Source organism: Python bivittatus, unplaced genomic scaffold (assembly GCF_059951505.1).
Source record: "Python bivittatus isolate LINGU-HERP-01145 unplaced genomic scaffold, Pbiv_v1 ctg000020_np1212, whole genome shotgun sequence".
NCBI classification, from domain to species: domain Eukaryota; kingdom Metazoa; phylum Chordata; class Lepidosauria; order Squamata; family Pythonidae; genus Python; species Python bivittatus.
This window is the reverse complement of record NW_028277030.1, coordinates 17,723,506-17,751,283: the sequence shown is the minus strand read 5'-3', so window position 1 is coordinate 17,751,283 and position 27,778 is coordinate 17,723,506. Positions and strand designations below refer to the sequence as shown.

Here is a 27,778-nt window from a genome sequence, read left to right as displayed (position 1 = left end):
TGCTATCAAGCAGCGTATCAGTGCACAGTATTTTGTTTTATTATGCTTAGGAAAGAGAGAAGATAACAGCAGTAAAAGTAGCATTACACATATCAAACACACATTCCTTTAATCATACATACACTCTTTACATTAAAAGACTTTTAAAATAATACTAGTCTCTTTTTTTTTTTTTTAAGTTAAAAGCTGGAAGTGGTGCTAGGATTTTCACAACATTGCTTACAGATGGGGGTAGTAATCAAGAGAACTCTGCAATGTCACACTAATCCTTAGACCCCACAGAAGGTCTACATAATACACGCTTTTGCAAAAAAAAAAATGCCCTTCCATACTTGAATCATTGCTTGGTCTTCATTCAACAGGTTATTTGCTCTGCCTGAATCTCAATCAACTAAACATTCACGTTCATCAGGTCAGCGCAGCTGGCTTGACAAAGGCCATGTAGCAGACCGGTGAGCAAGCTGAAAATTGATACGGAAGCCTTAGTCCATAAACGTTCCTATAAATGAGGATAAAACGAAAGCCTTTTCCGTACAAAGGTCCGTTGCAGCAGTCACAGCCTTCAAAGCTGAAAGGGGGAGAAAGTCGGTCAGTGTCACATACTACGGAGAGCAAACTGGAGCAGCTCCTCTAAACTCACTACTGAAAGCCTATGACAGATGGGAGGTTTGAACTAAGAGCGAGCTGGCATTCCTACTTACTCTAGTGTATCAGCTTTCAACAGCAGCTAAGTCCAGAGCACGTTGGAGTAAACAACTCTAGAAACCTTCCTGATCAGGCTGTAGAACATCTCCAAACTTTCTTAACCAAGTACACTTATTTGCTTTTGTAATGTTTGTAATATTACCATGCTTTACCCTCTTGGCTGCAAAATTTAACAACAGATGCAGCTTTCTTCGCACAGCGTTTCCACAAAGCGGGAAGTTTTAGCCAACAGGTATTAAATTTCTGTCTGCCCTGCAGAGGTGAAAGGTCACCAGGAACCAAATCAGAAAAAGGAGGTTGTGGCATCTGTCATTTATGGTTAAAAGTGAACCAGGACCTGCTTGGAATCAGGTATTACACAAATTTTATGCTAAGAAGGTATATCCTCACGGATAAGCTGAGAATTTTAGGTGCCAAAATATATCCCCAAAATTGGGTTCGGCTTATCCACAGACGGGCTTATCCGCAAGTATATATGGTAAAAAAAAATTTAAAGTACCTGTATTTCCTGTACATACTTGCGGATAAGCTCATCTCTGGATAAGCCAACCCCTGAATTTTTAACCAAAATACCATGAAAAATGCAGGTTGGCTTATCCATGGGTAGCACATTTTTCATGGTATTTTGGTTAAAAATTTTAGGGTTGGCTTATCCGCGGATGAGCTTATCCACAAATATATACAGTAACTATATGGATATGAAACCGGTCCAAAAAGATTTGCTAAGTGCACCCAATACAGATCTATAGCAGAAACAGAAGAAATCTAGCACGGATTGTTCAAATATCCCTATGCCAGTGTTGTCCAAACTTGGCCACTTTAAGATGAGTGGACTTCAACTCCCAGAATTCCCCAGCCAGTCATGCTGGCTGGGGAATTCTGGGAGTTGAAGTCTACTCATCTTAAAGTGGCCAAGTTTGGACAACACTGCCCTATGCCCTCGTATTGGTCTGCAGAGGAAGGAATTAGCCTATGATTAGTCTTGTGCCCAGATTAGACTGCTGTGGATATACAGTATACAATGTTAGCTTTGCACGCTGAAGAGCAGAGTGGAAGGTTTCCATTTTCTCTCTTAGGAAATAAACTAGATATGGATCATCTTGGGCAATCAAATATGAATGCAGAGAGTCATCTGGTCCACAGACCACTTTATTCACCCACACTAGAATTTGTTCGATTGGGGCTTAACATATTGTGTGAACTCAGCTGTTGTGGCTTATAAACCATAGCTAATGGCTTAGCTGGGTGAACTGTGGTCAGTTGATGGCTAATCAACCTTAAAAAAATTGTAAACCCTCCCCCCCCAGGTCTCCATAGTCCTAATCTGGCATTTTAATCACTATACCACAATGAAGTATATTAGATATTATATCCTTAAAGGATGCAAAGATACATTCTGAAAGTGAGAATTGTTTTAATGACCTGAGATCAATATTCAAGCCGTGCCTTCTGATGATAAATAAAATCATGCATTTTAATTTGATGCATTTTATTTTAATTTCAGTCTCATCTCGTGTCAGAAATGCAGGAACTGGAAGGGAGATAACTATTAATCTAAATTTTAAAAAATTAAAAACTTCAATAAAAATATAGATGTATATAATTCTTGCCCAATGCCAGGCCACATTGATGGCAAAGGTATTTCCGACCAGCAAGTCATTTTGTGTGCATGTGGGTCCCAAGGGGCACTGCAAAAGATGGATAATTGTTTGAGTAGTGCCACATTCACAATAAATATCCTTGTCCTCAGGAAATTTCCAGAATGCAGGAAATTTCAGTTACAGTGCCAGACTGGAACTGGGGAGTCTCAGAGTCACCTCTTTTGTTCACTGAAGCAATTGTATTTTCTACTCTTCCTTGGGAGTAAGCCCACTGGATTCAATGGGTCTAACTTCTGACAGGCTGGGTTCACATAACAAGCTAAGCTACAATGGGACTTCATTGGTTTGGAGTTAGCACGTTGCATGAATCCAGCCCTTTATGAAACTAACCAATTCTGGTTTATTCAATAAACCATGACTAAACTCGGACTAAATACAATGTGGGAATCCATTCATAGGAATGCAGTCTGAATGGCTTTGGGGCAGCAAGATAAGATATAAACAAAAATGAATATGATTGGTACTGTTAGTCAGCTCAAGACTTGCTGTGAAGATAAAACGAATGGTGGAGGAAACCCTGTGTATAATGTTGAGTCCTTTGGAGGAAAGGTGGAATTAAAAAAATGAAAACATGCCTGCATTTCCAACATACATAGTCATAAATAGGCAATGTCCATTAAACTCTTATTTATGACTTTTTTTCATTAAAAGGCCAACTTAAAACATTCTTATTATACTGTGTTTGCTTCACCCATTTGCTAAACCCTGCATAACCTCAGCCTTATTCATGACTTAAGAAGATGAGTGTCCATAGCCCATGACTTTGGGTATTATAGTTTATTGAGTCATATCAGGTGGCTGCCAATGTAACTCCACCATGTTACAAACTCTTTTCAGAACCTTAACTGGGCAGGTCCTTGTCTTCCTGGCCCAGACATGTTCTTGCCTCTGAGGAGACCTTTCTTGGGCCTGTGATTATCGGGCAGCTTTTTCATTGCCCCTTTTGCACTCAACTGTGGCCTTACAACCTCTAGTAGTGATGGCATCCAGCTTACTTGCTTATAATATCTTGAATCTCCTCTGGAATCTCATAATATATTTTCCACAGCTTGTGCTTAACAAAGCACAGGGCAGCCATGTCAGTAAGGCGCTGAGGCTGCATCAGGAAAATCTCCTTCCAGAAACAGGCATGCAAAAAGTTGTTTTCCACCAGCAGCTGTTTCAGCTGAAGTTTCAGAATCCCACAAGGCAAGTAGTAGAGCAGATTCCCTTCAACATTCAGGTAGGTGAGGTTTCTGAGAATTTGGAAGAAGACACCCCACTGATTAGACATTCATCACATCAATTTGGGGTGTAGTTCTCTTGGGCATCCACGTATGGGGGGAACAAAATGATCTTGGCATGGAACTTTTTTTAGGCAGTCGGGAGCCCTTCTTTTTGGCCCATATCAAGGCACAACTGTTGCCACCACCAGATGGCTTCCCTTTGCAATAAAGCAGAGCAGGATGAGGAAAGAAAGTACTGTATACTCTCTTTGCATGACTTTTCTCCCCACACTGTCAAGACGGTGGCACAGGGAGAAAGCAATCTCTGTCTTCTCCCACATTTAATCTATGTATTTCTCTGTCACCAGACCCAGTTGACGTGCTGGGAAAATCTACTTGCAACACCTATCAGGTATCATGACAGATGGATAGCTTCCTCCCCATGCAGTGAAATGGGGGAAGTTTGATTGATTGGTTATGTACCATCAAGTCATTTTCAACTCCTAGTGAGCACATAGATAGATTTTTCTTCATGACTGTCTATCCCTCACCTGGTCTTTCAGGTCTTCCAACAGTGGAAATGGGGGAAGGGGAAGAGAAAAATCAGAGAATGTATCGGTCTAAGGGTGTGTGATTCCTGTCCCACAGGGTCAAAATATTTGCCATCCCTCTTTGCAGCCTTTAATTCTGTTGTTTTTCAAACTCAACAACTTTAAGTTGTGGGACTTCAACTTAAGAATTCCTCAGCCAGTGTGCTGGCTGGAGAAATCTGGGAGTTGAAATTCACACATCTTAAAGTTGTCAAGTTTGAAAACACTGCTTTAATTCTTAAGCGAATTATCAGGAATTTAAAAAGAGCTTTCTGTTAAAAATAGAGCATTCTGACAGATTAAGAAAAGCATTACAGTCAGTGAATGCGTTTCTTAATCTGCCAGAATGCTCTATTTTAACAGTAGCCTGTGCAAAAATAACATGGTCCCAAGGATGCCTCAGTCATAAATAGCTCAAGATAGCCTCATTTAGTCTAAGCAGAGTCCCGTGTCCCTTTGGCACGGTATTAGTCTTTTCTGAGATGACGTATAGGCAGAGAAAGGCTCCAGTTGCTAGTCTCCCCATGTTTAAGGCAATTCAAGAAAATCCATGGATCTTATTTGTAAAATGGGGAAAATACTAGCCTGTCATATATTGCCAAACTATAGTTCTCAGCCTCTCCTCCCATTGCCTATGGGGTTGGGGGGGCTGGAAACTGTAGTCCAACAACATCTGGAAGGCCAAAGAATTCCTCCTCTTGTCAAAACAGGAAAATCAGTACAGTACCTGAGATTTTGTATTTCATTAGGGATATATTCGAGTTCATTATAGGAAACATCAAGACTCTGAAGATTTGGCAGGGTAAATAGCCTATAAAAGTAGAAAGTTCTGTCATTGGTAATGATTGAAAAGCAGTAGGCAAGAGAAAACATGTTGTCAGTCCTGTAGCCCCTTAAAACAGAGTTTGGTCATTCTGATGTTGAGCTTCCCTCAGCTAGCTATATCTGTTGTGTTAACAGGTAAGGCATTTATTGCAACATAAATGTTTTTTCTTTTTCTTTTCATTGTAAGCTGCCCAGAGTCACTAAGGAGTCAGGAGGCCTTTAAATCGAATAAACAAACAAACATTTGTGGGCTACATCATGAACAGCTTATGTCATCACCCAGGTTGTCTTTTGAAGCTCCCATGAGGTTCCTAATTGTTTTTGCAGCAGAAATGCTGTAGCCATCTTGCCTTACCTGAGAGGAAAATACCCCAGCTTGTCGCTTTGCTCTGGCGTTAATTCTTGTTTTGCATGTATTATCAGGAAGGCATGCTCTGGAGTTAATTCCTGTTCTGGCCAAAGGACATTTGCAGCAAGCAGAGTTGGGATGGAAGACCCATCTTACCACCTGAACATTCTCTAAAGCCAAGGATCGAAAATCTTACCTTTCTATGGATTTCTGAAAAGTCTGGATTTTTTTTAAAGTAAATTCACAGCCTTCATAGTTAGTGATGTACTGGAAACTAGGATACAACTTCTGTCAGAGCTTCAGTTTTTAATGGGACCGAGGCTCTATGCTTCAGGCCTTTGTCCACTTGCACAAACATATCTTTTTTCTTCCAGAACACCATTCTACTGGCTTCATCTCATCCATATCCCATGAGCGAGACAGGCTTTAGTTGTCCTTAGCTGTGCTGATAAAGCCTAGTCAACACAGCTAGGCTTTACTTGAGGTGATTGATGGTAAAACAACTTGTGAGAAGGCCACTCCCATGTCTTGGAAGCTTCTCCTCCATTCAACTCTGATCTATTAATTAAAATTACTACATACTCAACTGGAAGAGTAGTCAGCAAATTGAAGGACACGGTCAAGAATTTAAGATTCCTCATTGCAGAGATCTCTTCTGGGATGAATTTGATGGGGTTATTTCGGAGCTTTAGGATTTCTAAACATTCAAAATGAAACACCTGTAAAAGAAAAATGGGGAGAATTCAAATATTTGTGATGTGTTATAAACTGCAGCAAAGCCAATAATGATTTTTTTTTTTAAAGGCTTTTTAAAAAAAGGAGGTCTGGTTTCTTCACTGGTGGGAATTCTTGTTTCATTTCACCTTCCAGCACTTGAATTTAAGACTATGATTATTTCTCTCTTCCTCCTGAGGTTTCCATAGATAGAAGTTTATTTCAAGGGAACTTCACTGCAAGGCAATCATTAGGTGGGGGAACACCGTTCTTCAGCTGAGTCAGGTTTTATCTCTCCTTGATTGTGTCATTAACTATAGGGACAGCTAGATGGCTGTGTTAAAGCACTATCCAACAGTCCTTGAGCCAACAGAGAATTATGCCAGCATAACTGTCAGCTGAGCTCTATTCTATTACAGTAACAAAGCCAGCAACTGGGGCTGTTCTCACCATTTTAATGCAGTTAGGGAAAGGAATTGCTGGACTGCCCCTTCCTCTATTAATCTGTATGTAGGAGTTTGCCAGCCATGACAGTCTCAACTAGCCTCTCTTGAGCTTGACTCACACCATAAAGGTCTCCAAAAGTACGTCAGCTATGAAATTCAGCTAGTTGCACATCTTTTTTTCCTTCCTTTCAATGATTGTATACACTCTGCTGATTCTGGTATCTCTTTGGTCTATGGCCATTCTGCTAATGAATCAATGAATCAATGAATGAACCAGCTATGGGCTGGGGGTGAACTGAAGGCTTCATCATGAGCACATGGCATAAAAAGCCAGTTACCAGATCATGTTGGTGCTATTGTTGGAGGAGAAGAGGATGAGCCCAACAAGCACTTTACTGTTTCCCACACCAGGGTATGAAAGCCATTTACTTTTCTATGCAAAACTGTAAATGTACATCCCAGAAAAAATATTTCTTAGTAATAATTAACCAGAACTATTTGAACTCTGGCTCAAATCACCCTCCCTTGTCAAACAAGGGCCAAGGTCATACAGCAATCTGGCTAGGTCCACAAGCAATAAGATTAATTAATAAATGGGCTACCATGTTATGTGAACACAGACAAGGTCAGCAAATCAATCCCCCCATTTTTGTTTCCTTGAATCTCCTGGTTCAGCTAAGTAAAATGGCAATAACCACATTGGTGGCCTACATGTCAGTGTTATTTACATACATGAAGTCAGACACTACCATGTTATAACATCAAAAAAACTGCAAGGTGAGGAATGACATAACTGTTATTTTCCTTTCCACAGAACTAATATAGGTTCAGAAGGTGGATAGGAAGATGTCAATAATGATGATGGGAGATTATTCAAGTATGAAGCAAAGATTTAGCTGATAGGGTACAGTGGAAAGAGTGGATTTTCAGAATGCTGTGCATGATAAAATAACATGCCTTGGCAACAATGGAATGAGCACAGCAGAAAAGGAATGAACTGAAAATAAAGCCAAGACAAAGATTGTGTGCCTGATCAACAGAGTGGGTGGCAAAGTTATTGACAAATACCTTAAGAAAGAATTGAGAGGCAATGAAAGATTTGGACAGTGCAGATAAGAAATCTTGAGCAAAGATAATTATGAAACAAGAAAATAGATAATTCTTTCTCAACCTGATCCCCTCCAGCTTTATTGGATATTGTCCAAGTTTCCCCAGCCAGCAGTGACGGGGATTGGATTGAAATTTAATGTATCTTGGAGGCAATGGGGATAGAATGGAGCTGGCACCCAGTTAAAATGTAAATCATTGGTTATTTGAAACAGTAGGTGGCCTATCCTCATGTAGGACCAAGAGAGAAGTGAGGATCATCCCTTAGTATGCTTCATAAATTCAGCTATATGGTACATATGGCAGGCATACAACTTTCTCTGGGCTGAGGGACATGCTTAGCCTACATCCCCCAAATTAAGGGATGGGCCCAGAACAAAAACAATGTTTTAAAATTTTCATTTCATTTCATTTACATTTAAAAGTAATTAAATATAGTTCTTCAGACAAATTAAAAATGATGCATCAATGTTTGAAGGTCTCTGCAGGTTACACCCATGAGTTGGGCCTCACGCAGCTCTGGGACTTCAGCTTCTGCACTTATGGCTTGTGGCTTAATGCCCTGGGCCTTTTGCTGCTTCACCTCAGGCAGTGAAATGTCGTGGGCCAAAACTGGATCGAAGAAAAAGGAGGGCAGAGGATACAGGTTTCTCAGAAAAAAGAGGGTGCCCCTGTGGAAAAACCCCATGGGGAGCACATATTGTTGGAAAGTTATGGTATGTATGGAGTGCAGATTGGATGTCAGGAAGAACAACTAAGTGAAGCTAAGGAAGACTATTAGGCAGCACTCTGAAAAGCATACACGCCAGAATACTGTGTGGGGGAAGAGAGGATTTGAACCCACACAGTCCTAAAAGCACAGGCTGAAGAAACTGAGGACAATTCTGCATGACGAGCTTACGTTGGTTGTCTCATGTGCTGAAACTGGCTAGCAATAAAGCCAGTGTTAGAAATCACTCTCTGGACTTCAGTCTTTGGCACTGATGTTGACCAGGGATTCTGTCTGGCCAACATCATTCTGTCGTTACCATGACTCCTGTGTGGTAGATTCCTCTGCTGCTTTACCCTGCCTTCCATACTAGAAAAGCAAGGACCGTTCTCTTGCCCTTGCGCTGGCAGGTCTCTGAGGACATATGGGTTCTTTGCATGAGCAAACAACATGGAAGCCCAGAGCTGAAAAGGACCTTAGAGGTTATGTAGTTCATCCCCTGCTCAGGGCAGGAGATGACCATTCCTCAGCCAGCCATCGCATCTGGATGGGATCAAGTTGGGAAGGCTGCACGAGTACATACTCATGGCTTCTCAGAGAGCTAATATAGCGCAGCAGTAAAGGCATTAGAGTGGAACTGGAGAAACCCAGGTTCAGGTCCCTACATCTCCATGGAGTCCACACTCTCTGAAGTATTTCCCAATCTATCTCATAGCCCAATCTATCTCACAGAGTGGTTCTTTTGAAAATAAAGTGAGGGGAAAACTGTACATAAATAAATATACAGCGAAATAATTAGACTTCAGTGTGTGGGTTATGATGAATCCAAATTACTGCTCAGTGACTTAGCTACTGAGGAAACGTTGTGTATCAGTAGCTAAGTCACTGAGCAGTAATTTCTAAACATCTAGCAAATCAGTCAGGAATATATCATACAGGCTACATGTCTTTATATGAGGCCACAGTTGAGTTTATGGGTTATACAACAAAAGCTCTTCTAATATACATTAAAAAAAAAAAAAGCACATATTATACTCACCACTGGAGGAAAGCAATCCAAATTATTAAATGACAAGTTTAGGTACAACAAGAAGTCAGACAAAGGTGAGAGGTCAGGAAGCCGAGGGAGAAAATATGCCTAAAGATTATGAAGCAAAAAAAAAATTTTTTTTTAAATCATCACATCAATGTTTCTTAAAAAAAAAAAAAAGAACAGGGACTTGTCAGGGACTACACTTCAAGATTTGAACATTTCCATGTAAAGATGCATCAACAGAATCTGTTTCTTAAATTGGCTGATGCAATTTCAGGGTATTTGCTGGCTATTAGTTCCAGTGATTTCCCCCCCCCCCTTTTTTTGTGTGTGTGCCTTTGAGTCTTGATTTTGGGCGACTGCCTAGACTCGTCCCTGCAGTTTTCTTAGCAAGATTTTAGAAGTGGTTTGCCATGGCCTGCTTCCTAGGGCTGAGAGAGAGGGACTGGCCCAAGGTCACCCAGCTGGCTTTGTACCTAGGCGGGACTAGAACTGGTTCTAGCCTGCCTTCACCACCACACCAAACAGGCTTTGTAGTGGATATTAAGTCACCCAGAGTTCCCTCTGGAGTAGATGGGTGGCATATAAATTTAATAATAAATAAATAAAAAAATAAATAGCAGCAGCAGCTTTATTCTCAGATATATAATGCAATGACAGCTAAGCCCTTCCTATGTGGGTTTTTTTTCCCCATCTTGTGACTCTGTTTTTAGGCAAGACATATCCTACCTCCTATTCTTTTATCTGCTAATTTTAGCCAGTGCTGAAATTAAATGTGTGGGAGATCTGAAATTATAACTACCTAGCACCACAATTTTTGCTTAACAGCCCCTTGATATTACTCCAAACAAGGGAAAATGGTTATTGGAGAAATGTTATTTAATCATTTCCTCGCACCCCTAAATTTGTTAACCCAGACACTACTAATAATAGGATTCTGTGTAATGTGCACGTGTGAGAGAAAGAGAGGGAGGAGATGACACACATTTAAACTGCAAACTCACCTATTATTATAAAAATAAACGTTTTCCATACCCCTCTGCTGCCATCTATTGATCCTCTGGCTTTTTGCAGCCCGGATGTGGTCCCCCTATCATTATGCCTTTGTGTTATATATAAATTCGGCCCTGTGGTTTGTTCAATGAATTGTGATTTGAAGGGGGAAAAACCGGGTTGTGCTATGTATGTATGTATGCATATTTGACTACTCAGGGAAGATCCATTCAAACATAGCATCTAACCTGTTGACTTGAAGTGGTTTGGGAATAGGATAGGCGTATGCCAATGTCTTCCAACCTAGGCATCCATAAGATGCGAGGACTTCCAGTCTCAGAATTCCCCAGCCAGTACCCTAACTGGGGAATTCTGGGTGTTGAAGTTGTCAGAAAACGACAGACACGGGTTCGGTTGTCCAGTAGGCAGAAGTTTTTTATTGGGCACGTTTGCAAAGGTGGGTCCCTCCCACAGCAATGGAGGAACCCCGAAACAAGGTCTGACAGGTTTTTTTATACCCCCTATCTGTCCTCCCCCTCCTAAGAGGGCTTGGCTCACAATCTCACCTTTTTTACCCCCCCCGGAGCACCGCTAATTAACCGCAAAACCGCAGACATTCCACTTTCCTAATCCAATCAGCGCAATACACGTTGCAATCCCCACTTGACCCAACAGCCGCCCCCTGCCGTCCCTCTTCACTCTGGTGCAAACGTGCCTCCTGCCCACAGTATTTCCTCCCTCCTGCCGCCCCTCTTCACTCTGGTGCGAACGTGCCTTCTGCCCACAGTATTTCCTCCCTCCTGCTGTCCCCCCCAAGGCTGCCCCATGGTGCACAGTGCTCTCCCCTAGCAAACATAGTTCATTTGAGGCCCTCACTTCTCCCTGCCTTCTCACAATCCCCCCTTTTTCTTTTCACGCCTCTGTTGGGCCTCAAACCTGGCTAACAGGATTGCTCCCTCGTCCCGGACCCGGGGCTTCACACACTGCTTCACACACTGCTTAATGCAATGCCTCCCTGCTTGTGGGAATTACCTGGGACAGGTAATTCCCACAAGCAGGGAGGCATTGCATTAAGCAACATACTAGGACCAGTAAGGCAATGAAGCCAATAGCTAGCACAGAAAGTTGTTTTAACCAAGCAAAGTTAGGTAACCAACTAGTGAGCCACGACCAATTCCATCCCTCTGGATCCTCAGATATGCGAGAGGCTAAGGTCTTCAACTTGGCTAGTTTTGCTTCAATATAATTCTCATTGTTGGTTAGGTTAAAGCAACAAAGACCTTGAAAAGATTCACAGCCTTGTCCTGCCCTTAATAGGAGATAGTCTATAGCTATCCGATTTTGAATGACCGCCCTCCTGATCTCAGTGACTTCTTCAGTGAGAGCTGCAATGAGAGAGGATGTAAGGTTGACACTTTTAGCCAGGAGGCAGGCCACCTTCCTTAGGTCCAGATAAGTTCTTCCGCTTAGTGCAGGAACCCCTACTAAGGAGAGGGCCAGAGCCATGGCTTCTGTTTCAGACAAGAGTGTCACATCACTCTCACAATCAGATGGCAGCTCCCTTTTTCTTTTTTCTTTTGATGGGTGCGCTTGCATCGGAGGCAGGGCATATAGAGAGGTCAGGCGCCCTACGGCACAAGGGCCCCCTGAACTATAGGCTGGAACATAGGTATAAGCTTCATGTCCACATAACAAAAAGAAACCTTTAGGTAGGTATAGAAGGGTTGAAGCGTAAGGGATATTATAGACCCCTCCACAAGTGAAAGCAGGACCTTTTGAGGGCAATGGGTGGGTACGGTTCTGGGTATTGTTGAAATATACACACTGAGTTGCATTGGTTATCCCCAAGAGATTTAGAGCCATTTGCCTTTGATTAGTCCAGGGTCTTGGTATGGGAGAAGACCCAAAATGATAGAACATCCCCCCCCACGGGGGATCAATATTCGCTATCTGAGTAACATTCTTCAATGCTTCCAAGCTGATGGGCATTCCAAAGAAACAGGTGGAAGTGACACCATTCACAGTCAAGAGTTGCCCCACGCAAAAAGTTGTGCTGTTCAAAGCTGTCTGTGCCAATTCTACAAAAAAATTGTTGTTAGAGCTGTGCTGTAGAGCATCTAAGCAGTGACATAACAGAATAACCTGGATGCAAACCTTTATGTTGGTCATCTCCTCCCCTGCCCCTCCCCTGAACTAAAAGTTCAGTTCCTTTTAAGTTTTACTTTGAGTCCGTCTCCCGGTTGGGCAGTCCACGGTCGGGGGTCGGGAGCTCGCTTAACCCGATGGTAGTGGGTCCAACCCCCCTGTCGGGTCCGAACCGCTGATTCAGTTGTCAGGAGAACTTGGTATGGTCCCTCCCAAGACGGTTTCAGCTTCTCATCCTTCCACATCTTTATCAGGACCCAATCCCCTGGCTTGTGGGGGTGTTGGTCTTCCAGCAAGGGGGGCTGTTGAGCGAGGAGTCCCTGTTTTCTTAAAGACAAGAGAGATTGTAACAGTACCAAGAGATACTTTCTTAGGAAGGCATCCTTTAGCTTGGGGATAGGCTCTCCCATTGGAGCCAGGAAAGGTCTTCCCATCATCAGCTCGAACGGGGAGACCCCCACATCCTTGCGAGGGGCTGTCCGCATTCGAAGCAGGGCAACCGGAAGTGTCTTTGTCCAAGGTAGCCCTGTTTCCAATCCCAGTTTGGTGAGATGTTGCTTCAATACCCCGTTAGCCCTTTCCACTTTCCCACTGGATTCAGGATGCCAAGGGGTGTGGAGTTCCCATCGAACCCCCAGGCTCCAGTACCACGGCTTTACAGTGTCTACCAAAGCCTGCACCCCCCGTGAGACCCTTTGTGCAGTTTCTCCACCATCCCCCTCATGTCAGCACGGCTCACTACTGGGGTCCCCTCAATTGTAACCCAACGACCTGCTTCCTCCCTGCAACCTTCCCTTTCCAGCAGCTGTGAGTAAACCCCGTTCCAGCCAAATTTTCCCGAAAGTGTGCACTACTCCCCAGGCGTATCGTGAATCTGTGTAAACGGTGAGGGACACTCCCTTTCCCAATTCTAGTGCCCATTTCAAAGCGTGCACTTCACACAGCTGGGCCAACCAGTCCGCTGGTAGTGCCCCCTTCTCTACTGTCTCTCCCTCTGCCGCCACTATCGCATACCCTGACTTCCTTTGTCCCTGCTCTACTCGGCTAGACCCATCCACAAACCAGACCTCACCCTCCTCCAGCGGGACCTCCTGCAGGTCCTCCCAGGTCTTTGTTTGCAGCTGCAACAGGGTGGAGCACTCGTGCTCCGCCGGCTCCCATTCTTTCCACTCCCCCGCAAGAAACTCCGCTGGGTTCAAATTCCTGTCTGTTCCTACCACCACATCAGGACTTATCCGGAGAACTGTCTCATATTTCAACATCCTTCCTTCTGTCATCCAAGCAGCCGCCTGCTGACTAAGCACACTTAAGATCTGATGGGGCGAATGGACAATCACGGGGCTCCCAAAAGTGAGTTTTTTCCCTTCTGTCACTAGCACAGCAGCGGCAGCCACTGCCTGCACACAAGTCAGCCATCCCCTCACCACCGGTTCTAGGGCTTTGCTCAGGAAGGCCACTGGTTGATATTTCCCAGCCCGTCTCCGAGTCAGCACTCCAATAGCGGTTCCCCCATGGGCTGTAACGTACAGGTGAAAGGGGAGGGCCAGGTTCGGTATAGCCAGAGCTGGGGCCGTCACCAGGCTCCTTCGTAATTCTCCCCACTTCTCTGTGTCCCCATCTGTCCATTCTACCCTGTCAGATGATCCTTTCAACTTCTCATACAGAAACTGAGCCTTGCTCATGTACTCATCTATCCATAGCCGGCAATATCCTACTAGACCCAGAAACCACCGCACCTCCGTTTTAGTATGAGGGGGCTTCAACTGCATTATCCCCTGTATCCGAGAAGGATCAATCAACTTCTCGCCCTTCCGGAGTACATGTCCTAAATACTTGACCTCCCTTTCCACAAACTGGACCTTCCCTTTTGACACCTTCAATCCTTCCTCAGCCAACCAGTTCAATAAAGCCACTGAGTCTTCTCTCACCTTTACCTCCTTCTCTCCAGACACCAACAAATCATCCACATACTGCAGCACCCGAGAACCCCCGGGGGTCCGGAACCCCTGGAGTTTCTCTTCCAATGCCTGTCCAAACAAGAGGGGGCTCTCGGTGTACCCCTGGGGCAGCACCGTCCATCTCAGTTGTTGCTTCCTCCCAGTCTCCGGATCTTCCCACTCAAAGGTGAACAGATCCCTACTTTCCTCTGCCAGAGGGCATGACCAAAAAGCATCCTTCAAGTCTATCACCGTGAACCACCGATCCCCAGGAGGGATCTTCCCCATCAAAGTGTAGGGGTCAGGCACTACCGGGGTCCGGGCCAAGACCAAATCGTTGACCCTCCTCAGATCCTGCACCAGCCTGTAACTATTGTCCTTCTTCTTCCCAGCTAAGATAGGGGAGTTGAAGGGGGACATAGCCGGTTCCAACCGCCCTTGCCGCCTCAGCCCATCTATGATGGGCTTCAGCCCGCGCCTCCCATCCTGGGACAGCGGATATTGGGCTTGCCGCAAACCTGTCACCCCCGGTTTCAAGGGGATGCTAATTGGGGCGATGCAAAACTGACCCGCCGCCCCCTCCCCTGCCCATACCTCAGGGTTCACAACCTCCACGTCCGCCTCCCGCAACAAACACATCCTTTCTGCCTGTTCCACATTCCACAACTCCACTCCTAGACTACCCATTAGATCCCTTCCCAGCAGGTTCACTACCGCCTATGGGATCAGTAACACATCTGCAGTTACCTCCTTCCCATTCCACTCCAATCTTACTCCCTCCAGTACGTCTGCCTTGACCGGAGAACCTCCCACCCCCATCACCGATACCGACGCGCCCCGGGATTTCGCAATCCCTGGGATCGGTTGGCACAGCGACGTTCGAGAGGCTCCGGTGTCCACGAGGAACTGCCGTTCCTTGCCGGTGGGACCCACCATGATGTTTACCAAGGGTTCCCCGTGGGTCCCGGTTGGGGAACCATGACCCCCCTAGTCGTACAGGGGGAAACTCCTCTCATCCGTGGGGCGATCCACCTGACAGTCCCGAGCAAAGTGTCCTACCTGCCCGCAGCAGAAACAACCTTGCCTATCCCCAGTCCACCTCTCCCTTCTGGGGTCGATGCCACCTCTCCGGGGCCAAGGTCCCCGGACCAGATGGGGAGAAGATTGCGCCTCCCTCAATCCCTCCCCCTTCGTCTCATTCTTGGCCGCCGCCTGAACGGCTGCCATCATCATTTGAGTTTTTTGCCTGGTCTTCGCCTTCTCCCTCCCCACATAGGTCTGTTGAGCAATCCTTAGGAGTTCCCCTATCCCCTGTTCAGTCCAATCCTCCTGTTTTTGTATCTTCTTCTGAATGTCTGGCCACGCTTTGGTGACGAACTGCATTTTTAACAAGGTCTCAAAGGCTGGGGTGTCCGGAGTCACGCCCGAGAATTTGGTCAGGCCAACCCGGATCCTCTCACAAAAATCTCCGGGCGATTCATCCTTCCCCTGGGTTACCTCAAAAGCCTTGGTCAAATTCTTCCCCTGGGGCACTGCTGTTCGGATGCCCTCCAAAATCATCTCTTTCATGTCTCTCATGTTCTGCCGATGTGCGGCATTATTGGGATCCCAATTTGGGTCCACCAGAGGGAATTTAGTATCCGCGGCTGGGGCACTCGGGACGTTTGCATTCCTTCGCTCCTAAGCCCCGAGCGCAGCTCGCCGAATCTGGCCCCTCTCTTCTGGCATATAGAGGTGGGCTAAAATGTAATTCAGTTCCCCCCAGGAGTATTCCACCGGGCCGAGAAAAAGTTCCAATTGTTCGGCGGCGGTATGGGCGTTCTCTTGCATATGAGGGAGGGTCTTTTTTAATTCCCTCAACTCACTGGGTTTGATGGGAACCGTTACGTAACTGGTGACGGCCACCCCCTGTGCGTTCATTCCGTTCGGGACCTCCCGGACGGGGAAGGCACTGGCTGACCTTAGAATAAAGGGCAAGTTCTGAATGTCTTGGTTCAGCTGGTCCAGCTCCTTCCGCAGCCCGGGATAGGGTGGGGGTGCCGGAGGGGGTGCGGTGGGAAGAGGAGGAGGAGGAGGAGGTGGCGGCCCCCATTGGGGTCCAGTCAGCCAGAGGTCCTCCTCATCCTCCTGTTCTTTTTGGACAAAAATTTTGGCTAACTTGGGTCGAGGCCCCTCCCAATGAACATGGAACCAGACTTCCACATCCTTGGTTAACAATTTATGTTCCACAATGTAGTTTTTTTTAGTTGGGTCACCCAGTAATTACTGGGGATTCCAAGAGTATCCCAACGGTAGGGGAATTCGGGGTCCACTAGTGGATATTTTGGCCATTCTTTAGTGCACAAAGTTATCATGGTCGGTTTTTCCAGACCCCTGGTGAATGGACACAACCAGGGTGTCTCCCATTGTTGCAACAATTGTCCTAATGGAGAATCCATGGGGATTCCCCCTACTGCATTTTTCCCACTGGCCCCTGGCCTTACACTCTTACTCTGCGCCTTACCCATCCTTCCTGACTACATTTCCCACCTTACAGAAGGTCCCGGACTCTTCTGTCCCCTTGTGGCGTCCAACGCCTCGTAACCACGCTAATCTCCCCAAGATTATGGGTAGGCTATACTCACCAGACCTCCCGGAGGTCCCCTCGTCGGCCGACTTCCTCTTTACTTCTGTCTGACTGGCGATTGGAGTCCCGTCCCAGACCCGACTCCAGGGAAAACGGGAGACACCTCAACGGGGTGCTCCGGCCGATTATTCACCGGTTCCCCACAGTCCGGTCCACGTCGAGGACTCCTGCCTGGCTTGCCAATTTTGTCAGAAAACAACAGACACGGGTTCGGTTGTCCAGTAGACAGAAGTTTTTTATTGGGCACGTTTGCAAAGGTGGGTCCCTCCCGCAGCAATGGAGGAACCCCGAAACAAGGTCTGACAGGTTTTTATACCCCCTATCTGTCCTCCCCCTCCTAAGAGGGCTTGGCTCACAATCTCACCTTTTTTTACCGCCCCGGAGCGCCGCTAATTAACCGCAAAACCACAGACATTCCACTTTCCTAATCCAATCAGCGCAATACACATTCCAATCCCCACTTGACCCAACAGCCGCCCCCTGCCGCCCCTCTTCACTCTGGTGCGAACGTGCCTCCTGCCTACAGTATTTCCTCCCTCCTGCCACCCCTCTTCACTCTGGTGCGAACGTGCCTTCTGCCCACAGTATTTCCTCCCTCCTGCCGTCCCCCCCAAGGCTGCCCCATGGTGCACAGCGCTCTCCCCTAGCAAACATGGTTCGTTTGAGGCCCTCACTTCTCCCTGCCTTCTCACAAAGTCCACACATCTTATAGTTGCCAAAGTTGGATAACATTGGCATATGCCGATTCATTCTGTTCAATGACCTCTATCCGCTCACTTGGGATTTTGCGTGAGTAAGATCCCTGTTCTTATTTATGAGAAGCTAGAAAGCAGCTTAAGAAACCAGTCTGCTGTTCTGTGTGACTCCTGGGACACCCGCTGGTTGTAGGTCTTATCCTGCAGACTTGAAAGGAGAAAGCAGGGCTAGACAAACTGGACAAGGTTAAGAACGCACAGGTTAGTTCCCCCAGAGACACCAGGTGGAAGAGTACTCCAATTCAGTCCATAAATCAGGTGCAGAATAATATCCAGAGGGAATAGATGAAAAGTATGGTCCTCGTGCAGGCAAGAGGTGAAGCAGAATAAGCAGAGCAAGGGCAACACATCTTGTTTCCAGCAGTCTGACTAGCAGTAGGTACCAGGGACCTCAAACTTCCCAGATTCAGCTGGCCCTCATTAACACTTCTTCACCTGATGGCAATTCCTGAGGAACACTATTAGATTGCTAATGATTTTTTTTAAAGAAATGCTTATATTCCAAGCCTACGTTGATTACGAAACTAACAAGAAGATGATAGAAATGAATACTGTGTGGTGTGTATGTATATGTGTGCTCTGTGTATGTATGTACAGGTATGTATAAATACAAATATAAGGCTGGAAGAATACTCAATCTCTGTCAATTTTTGTTTGAATGTTTGTTTTATTCTTGTTGTGTACTTTTATTTTATCTTTATTTTGTATTATTATACTGTGTTTGTACACTGCCCAGAGTCACTTATGTGAGATGGCCGTATAGACTGAATAAAAGCAATAAAATAATAACAAATAATGATTTTACAATGGCCTGAAGAACCTAACCGTTTTCTATAGTGGAAGAAACATTTTGCTGCTGGGATTCTATTTAGAAGACCCTCTAGAAATTTACCAAGGAAAATGACTTCAAAAACAGTAATTTAATTATATAATATGATATGACTTTATAGCTAAATCTAGAATATTTATGTAAGACAGACATTCTTCCTTTCTTATATTGCATATAATAAAACATTGAAGGGCAAAACAATCTTCATTACTTCCAAGGAGCCTGGCTTTGCAAACTTGCTCCTTGTACCATTCAGGTAGCTCAGTGTTTTTCAAACTTGGCAACTTAAAATGTATGGACTTCAGCTCCCAGAATTTCCCAGCCAGCAGCTGGGGAATTCTGAGAGTTGAAGTCCACACATCTTAAAGTTGCCAAGTTTGAAAAACACTGAAATAGCTGCTCCCTGCCTGCAATGCTTTGTAAGCTGCCCAGAGTCACTGTGTGTGAGTTGGGCGGCCATATAAATTTATTAACTAAGTAGATAGATAGATAGATAGATAGATAGATAGATAGATAGATAGATAGATAGATAGATAGATAGATAGAATGCTTCTTAGGGCAAAGGTCTCCATTCAGGATTCAAAGATCCACTTCAAGCCATGAGCCAGAACCTGTGGAAGAATCCTTGGGTTAAGCTTTGAAGCTGTTGGCCACTGCTTCTTTCTCCTCCACCTCAAGATCTGAACTACTCATGACATTGTATTCCCATGATATGCTAACCTACAGAAAAAGATTAATTAGAATGCACATATACTATAAGTATACCAGAAGCTTGCTTGAGGCTTAGTCTATCTACTGGACCAAGATGGACACTATTTTGGAATTCTAGAAGCCAGAGTAGAAAGCCACAATAAATCTTAGTTTTAAATCTTGGTTTCCACAAATCCCAATCCCACTTAGGGACATTATATCTCAGGAAACCTCCAAGTCTGGTTAACAAGCCAAGGGTGACAAGAAAGAGGTAAGATAGTAGCATATATGACTTTGTCAGCTTATACACACACACATATACACATACACACACACATACATGTGTATACACACACATACATACATACTATGGCTTATAGTGTCATGTGAATGAAGCCACTGTGTTGTACACGGTAGTACTGAATTTTAATGAAAGAGACCTAAGTTCAATTCTTGCTCATCTATTAAGCTCAGATCGGAACTCTGGGAAATGTTGCAGCCTAATTTTCCGTGAAGATTTTTGAGGTGATAAATGGATATTCCATCAGAAAACATTATCCTGTGTCTTGGGAAAATGAGCAGAAAATGTACAGTAGGGTTATGTTACATAAACATGAATATATGGCCTTACAAAATGGAGTAGTCATTAATTAGCTGTGTGCAAAACCTATTTCATGTTTTTCCAGACTGTTCTGATCCAGCAATTCTGGGGATGATCTGGTGGTTTTGAAAAAGAAATCTTCCAGAAAAGGAAGTGATTGTGGCATTCCAGTTATGATCAAATCCTAAAACTAGTGTAGAAAATATATTCTCAAGGCAGTACCTTGTCCTTTTGCGGGCATACCTTAAGACTAAGTCCAGTTTTTCTATGCATGATGCAGAACAGAACTACCATTTTAGCCTTTTCTACCAATTCATTGTCCTTATCTATTGGACATTCAGTCCTGTATCCGGCTCCAGAGACAAATGATTCAGAAAGATCCATTTCTTGTTTTACTTCTGCAATAAACATAATGCAGGTTATTAGACAATATAGGTTGCAACACCTCTTTTGAAGTGCAAACATGAGATCAGCATTTAATGATGTATTCAGTGTAACAGGCTGGGAGAGAGTATATTAACTAAAGTTAGCATGGGGATGGGAGATGATGATCAAAAACTCTTCCCTGTTTCCTATTGGCTTTCTCAGTTTTCAGTCCACACACAATTATTTATTTATTTAAAACATTTGTATAGGCACCCATCTTAAAACCAACTTTAGGCAGCTTATAGTCAATAAAATAATAAATACAATCATAAAACAAAAAATGATGAAACTAAAAAAACAGGAAAAAAAACCAGGTGTCACAACCGCACTTCCCTGATGCAACCCACATTTTCATCTCACCCTGAGTGCTTGGCAGAAGAGTCAGGTCTTGAGTGTTCTCCAGAAGGATAAAAGGGGAGGGGCCTGTTGATCTCAGAGGGAGGGTGTTTCATAGGGCAGGGGCTACAACAGAAAAGGCATGCTTCTGAGGACCGACAAGATGGCAGCATTTAAGGGAAGGGACCTGGAGCGTGCCTACCCTATCTGCTTTGGTAGGATGGGCAGATACCCTCAGGGAGAGGTGGTCTCACAGATAACCTGGTCCGGTGCCATGTAGGGATAAGGGAAAAAATGTAATCCACATTACAAGACCTATTTCCTTAATAATAGCCTTGCTCTTCCAAACTAATTCTTCTGAAGTCACATTTGGAAGAGGCTAATAGGATGGGTTGTTCCAACCTTACCCTCCCACTGATATGACTGCTCTAGAAATATTCTTACTTTGAAAGAGTCATGTGCTTTAAAACAAATGCTTTGCACTCAAAATAGGAACTTGGAACACTTCTAGAATGGTTGGAATAGTTTTGGAATGCTTCTAGTCAGGTTGGAACAGCTGTTTAGAAAATGAAATGGTATGTTTCAAGCTCAAAACGTTTCAAAATCAAAACCTTTTTGCACCCTAGTAGTATAATTATTAGTGAACAGTGCTGACAGGTTTCTCTTATCAGAGGATTAACATTTGATTGTAACTGGCTATTTAGTATGGCTTGTCGTATATATCCATTCTTCTCAATTTGGAAGGTGCTTAATCTGACTCAAAGAGAAAGCAGTCCTCTCTAAAGAGAGTGGTTCATGATCTGTGAATTTTTCTTAAGACTTTTCTTGAAATACAAACATGAAAAAGCTATTTAATAATCCAGCAATTATTTAATTGCATTCATAACTCCAACTCCCAATCTGCAGTTGAGTTTAGAAATATCTTGTACAGCTATCAATGTAGAGCTATCACTGACAGGTGTGGAAGTATATTCCCTAATCTTTGCCTGTGAAGAATGGCTGGATTAACTGAGTGGTGGAATTAACTCTGCATTAACACTGCATGAAGAGTCATGAAGAGTCGAACATGACTTAATGACTGAACAACAACAGCACACCACTGTCTGTAATGCTGGGAATGGTAGAAAGAAAGAGAAGAAGAGGACAACCAGCAGCAAGGTGGATGGAGTCAATTGCAGTGGCAACAGATGCATTGTTGGAAGACCTGAAGGACCAGGTTGGGGACAAATAGCCCTGAAGAAAATCTACCTATGGAGTTGCTAAGAGTTGACACTGACTTGATGGCACATAATAAATCAGCAGCTCTTGCAAAACACGAGCTTCTGATATTGATGAGGCATGCATGAAGCAACATCATTCTGGATTTGTGAACATTTTCTTGCTCCCTGGACAAATTGCTTGCCATTCCTTCCATATTTCAGTCAGTTCAGCCTAGGAAAAGCCTTTGAACAGAAGTCATGGTGATATAGCATCAAGGTAAAGAGAAGGCTTTACAGGCTTCTCAGTATATAAGATGACGGTTTTATAAATATATCCTCCCTTGCAACTGTCCCATGCAACCATACAATGTGGCTTCACAAGGCTTGCTAATATGCCACCATCGTGAACAGAAAACGTTTTAGGCCTTTGCATTTGTGAATGGCCTAATTTGTTAAAGGGACAGCAAACTGTTTATTCGGGCAGGAAGAGTTTACCCAATATCCATGACAGGGAGTGGAGCATGGAACGGAGTCCCTTGCTTTCTTTAAAGTAGCAGTGCAGAGAAAAAAGAAGGAAACAGGGACTTTGTATTATATTTGGAGTGGGAGCAGATGGGAGAACGCGTGCAGGGCTGTTCCCAAAAAAGAAGGTGTGGCAAGACAGACAACAGAAATGGGCCAGAAACAATCACATTTATCCCCTCAACAGTGCTCCCCATACTTCTCTTTTTGGGGCATCTCAGAAAGCATTGTTTAATCATACAAAATATAATGTATGGTATGAAAGACAGAAGGGATGTAAATTATTGTGAGATTAAGGGGTCAGCTGGGCAAATTGTCCTGAATCCAATGTATTGTTTATTCAAGATAGTAATTTCCATCATGCGGTAAGATCTTGGTGTGATCTATTTATGTTTTAGCATAATCTGCGAAAGTAGCTGCTGTAGTTTGTAAATGATGTTTTATGATTTTGCTAAGGCTACAATCAAGTAATTACATAATGTGATGCATAAATCAGCTAATGTGCTTATGTTTAGTGGTATGAGAGAGTGGGTTTAATCATAGACTTACAATGTTTGACTGGTTAGTACATCCGTCCAAGACCCTTCCACCACCACAACACAGAGTATAAAAATAAATTATACCTTCATAGGACTTGCTCTTTTTTCTCATTTCCCTTTCTTTACTTCTCATTTTCTTCTCCTCATCCAGCATGATCTGTTCCTCATCCAGCATGAACTTTCTACTTTTTTCTGAAAAATATTATCAGTCTAACTATGGTTGGTTTATTCATAAAGAAGAGAAATCCTTGCAGCCATGTACCTTTGAATGTGTAGCTGCCATTCACAGTACAATCCCAAGTAAGTGGGTTTAAGGACCTTAAAAATATGTTTGCTACCCAAGATTCAACCAGGGAATGTACTGCCATGTGGTATCCTCCTATAGTTGGAACTGGTTGCTTCAAATTATCAAGAAAGAAACAAATATTTTCTACTGGCATCTGAGAGATTACTTTTACGAGAGCGCCTAGTCAGTCTTTGCTGCAGTCATTTTAAACATGGTTCATTTAAAACTCAACAGAAGTCATACAGCCCAGGGAGACCAGGGTATACATCATTTAATTAGTTCTTGAATGTATCATGTTTCTACCATTTTAGGAAGTAATGCATGTCCCATAACCATGTGTTTTAGAACTGAGGATTTACAACAAAATATTGTAGTATGTTCATAGCCTGTAATAGGAGTGCTTATGTTTTAGCCCCAACTGGACTAGAGCAAGATCCCATATATGCTGAGCTGAGGAATCAAAGAGGGGGTTCTTTCTTTCCTAACATCTTCACCCTTTCACCCACCTGCTCTGCCCGATGGGGGCTCAGAGCTCACATAAGAATATTCTTAGAACCCCAAACCCAAGTTCTCTTCCTTTCTCCCTTGTAGAAACTCACTGGTTGACTTTGGGCTACTCATTCAGCCAAACCTACCTCACATGGCTGTTTCGGAATGGATAAAATGAAAGGAGACCCCATCTCTCCCTTTTTTCCTCTAAAACAAACCCAAACTCAGGAAATGGAAGGACCCAGTACCTTGTCTTGGCAGTTGTCTGTCAGGCTTGTCCAGTGTTAAGAATATGGTGGCAACTTTCTCTGGACCTTTCATCTCTTTAGCAATCAGCTGGCTACTGAAGACTTCATAGTTATATTGAGAAATGAACGGCTTTTTAGGGACAGATTTCGGGATTACAGAATGGAGAGAAGAGACTACCATATTCACACCGCTCACTATTAAATCTGATGGTAAATGAAATGAGTACTCTTTCAGTGTAGGAAGCCGTAACCGAATAGGGATACGACGGTTTTGCATTGGGAAGCTAGGGGGGCCGCTCAAATAGGCAGGGATAACAAAGTTTCTCTTGAGAGGGCTGGGAATCTGGATGCCCAAATCATAATCTGGAAAGCACAAAGAGATGGACTGGCTCTTTTCAGGCAGAGGCGGCTGGCTGTCGACATCTCCAAGCTCTTTTCCAGATTCTTCCTCTTTTTCACGAACACCTGTTTTGTAAAATCAGATGTGACAGATGCCCAAAATAAAACAACACAACGCCAGAATTAGAGAACTGCAAGTTGAATGCATATTTGCTAAGTACCTATACACTTTATAAATAAAATACACAAGTATTAATTTGACCTGAATTAAGCAGAAAGAAATTGCTGGCTCCACTCATTATATTCACAGGTACACACCCTCATCCCAGAAGCCAGCAACAGATTATAAAGAACAGCTCATTGGCAATTGCTGCTGAAGCAGAAGCAGTGGGGCAGGGTAAAGAAGGCTAACTTCCATTTTGCAAGTTGAGATGCTGAGCTCCATGGGGAGAAGGTGAATATCCTTTATTCATTAGGCAGGCAGGCAATAAACTAGGCCTGGGGAGAACCAGGTCATCTGCCCCATTTATAGTTTGTGTTCAGCACTTTCAAAATGGCATCACATCACATCGCATCACAAAACTATCTGCTCCCATGCTCTGATGAGGGTTGAAACCTTCCTAAGGCCAGGATGATGGTGAATCAGTATACTGTAAATACCTTCCAACCTTATGTTGGCTTGCAAGGTAGTCTCTAGATTAGAGCTTTTAGCTTACATAGAATAATGTGAATAGGCTGAGGATAAAACTGGGCTTTGGTTGAGCTTGTGGCATGTTGACCAAATGGCACCAACTTTATCATTAGCAGGGAATGTTCTATATCAGTGTTTCTTAAAGTGTGGTTCGAGGAGCCCTGGGGTCCCCAAGACTCTCTCAGGGGTCCACAAAATCAAAATGATTTGCCAGATACTGAAGATATTTGCAAAAATCTAAAAGCATGTCACTCTTCTCATTATTATTTTTATTTGTTAAAATAAATAGTGTTTTTTCATGAAAAATATTTTATTTATGTTAATGTCTAATGGGTTTCATATTGTTATTTTTACACAATTCAATAAATAAATATTCCATGAATGCATCCATTTTAATTTTTAATATGGCAGGTATCGATAAATACAACCCATACAAAATAAAAGCATATTTTGGGGCCCTTCATAATTTTTAAAAGTGGCAAGGGGTCCTGAGAATGAAAAGTTTAAGAAACACTGGTCTACATCAAGGATTGGCAATTTTTTTCTGTAAAGGGCCAGATCTCATCCATCCTCTGTCTCCATAGGCATGGCTTGCAGGCCTCTGTGCAAACCAGATTTTTGCTCTTTAGCAGGTATTTGAAATGGATAAGTATAAGAAAAAAAATTATTGTATGTTTCTTGATTTAGGGAAAGCTTATCATAAAGTTATGAAACTAATAAAGTGAATAAGCATAGAATGTTTCACACCAATATTGATATGATAAGAGTGGTACACTGTATATGGAAATAAAGCATGCATGAGAGTCAGTGGAATGCTTAGCAAATGATTCAACACTGAGCTGGGAGTGAGACAAAGATACATGATGTCCTCTTGGTTGTTTAATGTATTTATGAATAAATGTATGATTGTGGTGAAGTTAGAGATACACTGGTTGGGGATATGAATATACAGTGGTTCCTCGGGATACGAACACCTCTGCGTGCGAATTTTTCGGGTTACGACCAGCTCCGGCCCCAAAAATTTACCTCGGTTTGCGAACTCCGCCTCGGGGTACGAACCGGATCGGCGGCCATTTTCCACCATGACACGTGGTCCGCGGCCATTTTCTGCCCGTGCCACGTGGTCCGCGGCCATTTTTCCGCCCGTGCCACGTGGTCCGCGGCCATTTTTCCGCCCGTGCCACGTGGTCCGCGGCTGTTTTTCTGGCCCTGCCGCGTGGTCCGCGGCCGTTTTCGCGCCGCACCGGGCTGTTTTCGCACCGTACCGCGCCGCGCTGGGCTGTTTTCACGCCGCGCCGCGCCAGGCCGTTTTTGCACCGGGCTGTTTTCGCGCCGCGCCGGGCTGTTTTCGCGCCGTGCCGCACTGCACCGCACCCGGCCGCTTTCCCGCCCGATGCGTGGTCCGTGGATGCCAGAACGGATTAACGGTAATTACATTGAACCTTATGGGAAATTTGCCTCGGGTTGCGACCAAATTCGGAGGGCGGAACGGATTAACCGGATTTACATTGAACCCTATGGGGAAATTTCCTTTGGGTTATGACCAACTCGGGATACGCCCAGAGTCACGGGACGGATTAAGTTCGTATCCCGAGGTACCACTGTATATGCTTTTAGATAACGCTGTGTTATTTATCAAGAACACAAAGACTTGCAGAGCAAGTTAGTTAGAATATATGATGCAAAGAGGAGATGGGCCTAAAAATTAATTATCAGAAACAAGGTAATTGTGTTAGATAGGGAAAATGATGGTAACCTACAGAGAGATGATGAAAAAGTAGAGAAAGATTATGAATTTATATAACTCGGCAGAACATTTACTAAAGAAGGGAGACTACATGGATACATTTTAAGATCTGGAAATTCTGGTATAAAGGGAGTGGATAGTATGTGATCTGTTGCAAGGAAGGAGTTTTTGCTAAACAATGTGAAAATGGCTATACATAGGAACACGACTCCGCCCACTTTATGTTATATGGAAGCGAGAGTGGGATATGTCAGGAGAGACATAATAGTGAGTTGAATGCAATGGGAATGGGGTACATAGGAAGTGCGTGTTGGTAAAACAAGAGATACCATAGGACCAAGAATGAATATGGAATGAATTAAAAAAAAAAAAAGAGTGACCAGTCCCAAAAAATTATGTTTGTGATAGTTGAATGAATGGAGTTTGAATTGCAACCCAAATACTGTATATGAAAGAAGAGGAAGACAAGACCAAAAGGCTAGTGGCTGGGTGGTGTTGATCAGATCTCAAAAGGAAAGTGAATAAAATTCAGTGTACAAAGCAAGAATGATTTGTAAGGATGGAAAGGCATAGAGGGATTCAGAATGGTATTAGTGAATGCCAGATTTAGCTCTGTTTCTTTTTTTAATCTCCAGCCTTTAATTTCTCTGGCATACAAAGCCTTTTTGTATTCTGCATAAAGCTGCTTACCCTGAAAGGGAATGGAGTGATGGGTGTATAGTTCTGAGTATGCTCACTACAACGAATGTGATTTTCTTTTGAGTAAACAAAGATACCATTGTGCTGCCTAATAATTGAGTCATAAACCATCATCTACCTACCATTACATAGCACAGGGTCAACCACAATCAATGCTATGTGCCCACTCCTCAGTTATACATCGGCTTTTGGAAAAGTAATTCAATAAAGAGTAATGGAGTATATTGGTAATCTTGAACAAGACCACATTACCTTTAGCGCATTTCCTCTTTGGGATATATTGTTCAGGTTCCGTCTTTGGAGACAAAGGTCTCCGGAGCAACTGAAGCTCAAACAT

The 27,778-nt window shown here is 43.7% G+C and overlaps 2 protein-coding genes across 2 annotated transcripts; both read right to left on the bottom strand.

Moving 5' to 3' along the window:
- On the bottom strand, positions 1-27,778 carry LRRC63 (leucine rich repeat containing 63). The gene is made up of 9 exons (XM_088150020.1): positions 27,694-27,778; positions 23,966-24,430; positions 23,027-23,134; positions 20,164-20,318; positions 9,351-9,449; positions 5,918-6,054; positions 4,889-4,972; positions 3,362-3,601; positions 1-568 (listed from the first exon to the last, which is right to left on the bottom strand). The coding sequence occupies exons 1-9, from the start codon at positions 27,776-27,778 to the stop codon at positions 409-411; spliced, it is 1,533 nt and encodes a 510-aa protein (XP_088006146.1). The 3' UTR covers positions 1-408.
- On the bottom strand, positions 11,205-12,366 carry LOC148216994 (syncytin-A-like). Its single transcript, XM_088150515.1, has 2 exons — positions 11,370-12,366; positions 11,205-11,320 (listed from the first exon to the last, which is right to left on the bottom strand). The coding sequence occupies exons 1-2, from the start codon at positions 12,324-12,326 to the stop codon at positions 11,228-11,230; spliced, it is 1,050 nt and encodes a 349-aa protein (XP_088006641.1). The 5' UTR covers positions 12,327-12,366; the 3' UTR covers positions 11,205-11,227.